General features: G+C 38.4%; 1 protein-coding gene across 1 annotated transcript in view; it reads left to right on the top strand.

The window, feature by feature from the left end:
• The window catches only part of efnb3b (ephrin-B3b), a 79759-nt gene that overhangs the window by 69291 nt on the left and 5855 nt on the right, over nucleotides 1-4613 (top strand). The window contains exons 3-4 of the mRNA XM_016504239.1: nucleotides 1809-1901; nucleotides 3180-3248. Coding sequence (XP_016359725.1) covers nucleotides 1809-1901; nucleotides 3180-3248 — 162 coding nt within the window. The remainder of the gene's footprint in view (nucleotides 1-1808; nucleotides 1902-3179; nucleotides 3249-4613) is intronic.

Genomic DNA, 4613 nt, shown 5'->3' with positions numbered 1-4613 from the left:
TCTGTCTGTCTGTCTGTCTGTCTGTCTGTCTGTCTACGACATTCATTCTACTGTTCTATCCATCCATCCATCCGTCTGTCTGTATTTTTTATGCCCCTGTCCGAACACACTGTGCAGTCCTTCAGTGAGGCTGAGAGCATGAGTGAGGGAGAGATGAAGGTGTGAAGGTCTCTTTTTTTCAAACCCTCCATGGGTCATTGGTGGGAATGTTATTCTGCAGCCCAGGGGTATTTTTTTCTGAAATGGACAAAAACGTTTAAAAGGTCCATGTGAGACTGGCAGAGAGTGATAGATTTAAACTAAATGAAGGAATCAGAATCTAGAGGCTTTGAAAGACTGGATAATATATTACACAAGTGAGGGACAGAGGTTTGTCTGTCCTCCATTTCAGTTCTTTCTCTCTCTCTCACTCCACCCTCAGTAAATAAGATCTGGCACTCTCACTTACATCAAATCATTATTTCTCTCTCCTTCTTTCTGTCTTTCTCTCTCTCTCTCATTTAAGACGGCCAGACCTTATTACCAAGGACAAGCTGTCCTGTCCTGTCTTTGGCCCGTGCGACTGGCCCACATGTAACCAGCCGTCGGCCTCAACCCACATGCATCCCACATGATGTCCACCTGTTGCCCACTTCATATCAGGAGCGGCCATCGCTGGCCCACTTAGGTCCATGAAGCTCCCCAATATCATTATCAATATCATTGTTTTGGAGGAGTCCTGGATTAAGCAAGTTTGTGTGTGTGAGTGATGGATGCAGTTTGAAGTGTTTTGGGATGCTAAATGACCTCCTCTGGGACCGGAAATTAGGCCTCATTAGAGCTGCACCATGATGCAGAGTGACATTTGTGTGTGTTAATCTACATTAGATCAAGTATCTGTGCAGAATGACTGTGTGTCAGTAGGAACTATTATTGCTACGGTATCAGATCAGTCTGTGAGTCTGTTTGTGACACCATATTACACTTTTTTTTGTAGCTTGCAGTATGTATGCTGTTCACATTGAGTACATTTTCTGTGTGCATAAAAAACCCAGATGACAATTTGCAAAAATGTGCATTATAAAACCAAAGTACATGTGAGATACTGTATCCCACAATGCAATGCTCTTAACTTGACCTTTTATGTTGATAGTGACAAATCACTGTTATTAACATCTGTCTTGACTCATTATTTGATAAGGTTGCCAAAAGTATAGACATTTTTACACAAACCTGTATTAAGAATAACATTTTGAATTAAAAATAAAAGTAAAGACATAACCCATTAATTTCCAAAGTATCAGCAGGATGACACTTGCTAAATTAAGCTTTTGAATTTTTCAGCATAAAACATTGAATGCATTGAAGATATTGAATACCGTACTTCATATTGTTTCACATACTTTTTTTCAATAGTAAGCAGTATTCATCTTTTTCAGTATTCTTCTGTTTAAGTATGCTAAGTATGATTGTCTTGAAATGAGAAAAATTTACTGAGAAGCAACACTGCATAAGATATTAAGACTTAAGAATGTTTAAAACAAGATTTTTTCATGTAAAAAAAAAAAGTGACAAAAATCTGCCAGTGCAGTAAGACAAAATTACACTTGTAAAAATACCAAAATACACTCAAAATATAATAGGCCTATATGAAAACATAGGTTAATGTGTCATGCAGTGTTGCTTTTCAAGTGTTAATCTTTTTAATACTGGAAAACAAGTCATAAAACAGTAATTAAACCAATTAAGAAGTAATTTTTTGCTTTGCTGTTGATTATTTGCTGTGTGTATGATATAATAATTAGTAAATCTCTTCTTTTCTCTCACAGCTACATCAGATGGGACGCGTCAGGGGCTGGAGAGCATGAGAGGAGGAGTTTGTGCTACACAGGGCATGAAGGTGGTGCTGAAAGTGGGACAGAGTGAGTAACACACATGCACACACACTCTTGGGAGCATATCGGCAGACAAAGCCAGAGGGTTGGTCACCTGAAACAGTTACGGATGCTGGATTAGCAGAAACTTAGGCTCAGTAAAGCGTTTCTCTGAGTGGCACACATGACCACGCTCGTGACCAATAGCTTTTGTTTACACGCAAACACAAACTCTGTCGGCCCCTTGTTAGTTTTCATTAAACTCAGGAAAACAGCGGTAAGTGAATCCCAACAAACTGTGGACACAAGTCCCTGAGCCGTAACAGTACACCACAAACACTCGTGACTGTTGTGTGTTTGGAGTTATTTATCAGTCATGCCTATCACACTACACTGTTGAATAAGAGAGGATTAACACAGCAAAAACAATTTTTTTTATTTACCTGTTTTTTTTTTCAGCCTCCATCTTTGGCTATGAATTAGATTTTTTTCACAACATTTATTGACTTTTCTTAAAAATCCCTTTCGGTCTCTCTCACTGTAGTTGTTATCTGCTTCGTGGCTGAAAGGTCACGTCTGTTTTGTTTGTCATCTAAATAAAAGCCGTTTCGGTTGGAGATATCTGATATGTGCCTACACGCACACACAGACTATCATGGCATTTTGACAAGTGTGACAGCTCGCCATAAGCTCAGAGATGACTGTGTGTGTATGTGTATGAAATGTCTATCTGCTGTCTAAAGTGTTTGTAACCTCAGCAGTAGCCCCTCAAAAACAACATTATGGTGTGAAACATCTTAAAGGAACCATATTCTACACTTTTTTGCTTTATTCTGTTCCTTAAAGTTGCAGTTGATATTTACAGGACCTTTTGCACCCGCTGTCTGACCTTTAAAATTAAACAGGCTGTTTTTGCTACTGTGCCTTTAAGACTTATGCAGATGTGTTTCTTGATGATTGGTAAACATATCTGCATATTAATTAGTATCAACTTGCTGATTGAGTTGATATATCCACTACTGGTCAAAATTTTGGAATAATTAAGATTTTGAAATGTTTTTAAAAGAAGTCTTGTATGCATTTATTTGATAAAAAATGTAGCAAAAACAGTAATATTGTGAAATATTTGTAAAATTTAAAATAACTATTTACTGTTTTGATATATTTTAAAATGTAATTTTTTCCTGTGATGGCAAAGTTGCATTTAAATCACAGTTCATCACTTACACGGTTGTGATACAGTAGCATATTTGTTTTTGTTATGCTGTGTGCACATTGACTGAACCATTAAAATTACTAAACTGTTTCTCAATCATGTGTCCGAAGGTCCATATGGTCTGCCAGCCAAATCTCCCAAACCTGACCCTGCGGACCGTATCAACAACCCAAATCCAGGTAAACACAGCTGCCTTTGGTATCATGAGGACATGGCTCATCCCAAACAAACACAACATTAATAAAAGAACAGAACTAACTAAAGGAACAAGGGAAGGAAGCGACAGATGGATGGATCGTCTTGGCACTCGGGTTCTTTTTGATATATTCCACCCTTTTGTTTGTTCTCTCCTCTTCACATTCCCTCATTTTTCCCCTCTTTTCCTTCGTTCAGCGTCTTCTACGGAGGCCCTGGAGCCGCGAACTGGAAGCAGAATGCGGTGGGAGTAATGGTTGCATGGGGAAAGATAAAGGATGAGAGGAGGAGAGAGCCGTCGTTTTGGAGATTTATTAATGCCATTGGTTTAGCGGCTTGGGTTTAGTTGGTCCTGAAAGGAAGAAAGCCACAGAAAATGGGAGGGAGAGGGGGATGATTAGTGTGGGATGATAAAATGAGAAAATTACTCAAACTCTTTGTTTGCACGGGTTTGACATTTGGGAGTGTGAGACTGGTGCCTTGTGTCCTATTCTGTTTTTTTCTTTGACATAAAGACAAAAGATTATCTATCTATCTATCTATCTATCTATCTGTCTGTCTGTCTGTCTGTCTGTCTGTCTGTCTGTCTGTATGTCTGTTCACGATACAAATCGTTGCAAAGCAGCTGTACAGTATATGTTTCTACAATATATTTAGTAGTAGCTTATCAGTGGTGACTATACCCAGATTTTTGACTGTAGAGGAAGTAAAAGTACATCCGTCTAGTTGCAAATTGTAATCCAAGAGATTATGTACTGTTTTTTGGTCCAATAAGTAATATCTCTGTCTTATCCAAATTTAATAGGAGAACATTATTGGTCTCTGTAATGAGTAGTCCACTGAAGGCGAGTTGAAGATGAACCCAAGTGCAGTTTATTTACAAAGTGATTCAAACATCCAAACATAATCCAAACAAAGACTTGTCTTGACTCGAACAGACTTGACTGACCGACAGCAGGTACGTACATTTATACACGACAAAGAACAGTGGGAACATGAGGGCTATTTGTAGCAAACACTATGGGTCACATGACAAGTATCAACCAATGAGCAAACAGAACTGAGAACCATATGACAGGACAATAACCAATGGGGAACAAGACACATGACTATGACAACCAATCAGACCTTGACACATACACAGGGCAGAAATACATGAGGGAAAGGGAAGCATGACACCAGCAGCATGAATCAAATTACAAAATAAAAGACATGAAAACAAGAACATGAAACAAACCCAAAACAGTCATTACAGTCATCCAATCTTTTACATTTTTAACACACTCTGTTAGCTTAGATAATTTAGAAGTTTCATCTGGTCTTGTTGAGATATATTGTTGAGCATCATC

This window comes from Sinocyclocheilus anshuiensis, unplaced genomic scaffold (genome assembly GCF_001515605.1).
Source record: "Sinocyclocheilus anshuiensis isolate Anshui unplaced genomic scaffold, SAMN03320099.WGS_v1.1 scaffold318, whole genome shotgun sequence".
NCBI lineage: Eukaryota > Metazoa > Chordata > Actinopteri > Cypriniformes > Cyprinidae > Sinocyclocheilus > Sinocyclocheilus anshuiensis.
This window is presented reverse-complemented; position numbering and strand designations above follow the sequence as displayed.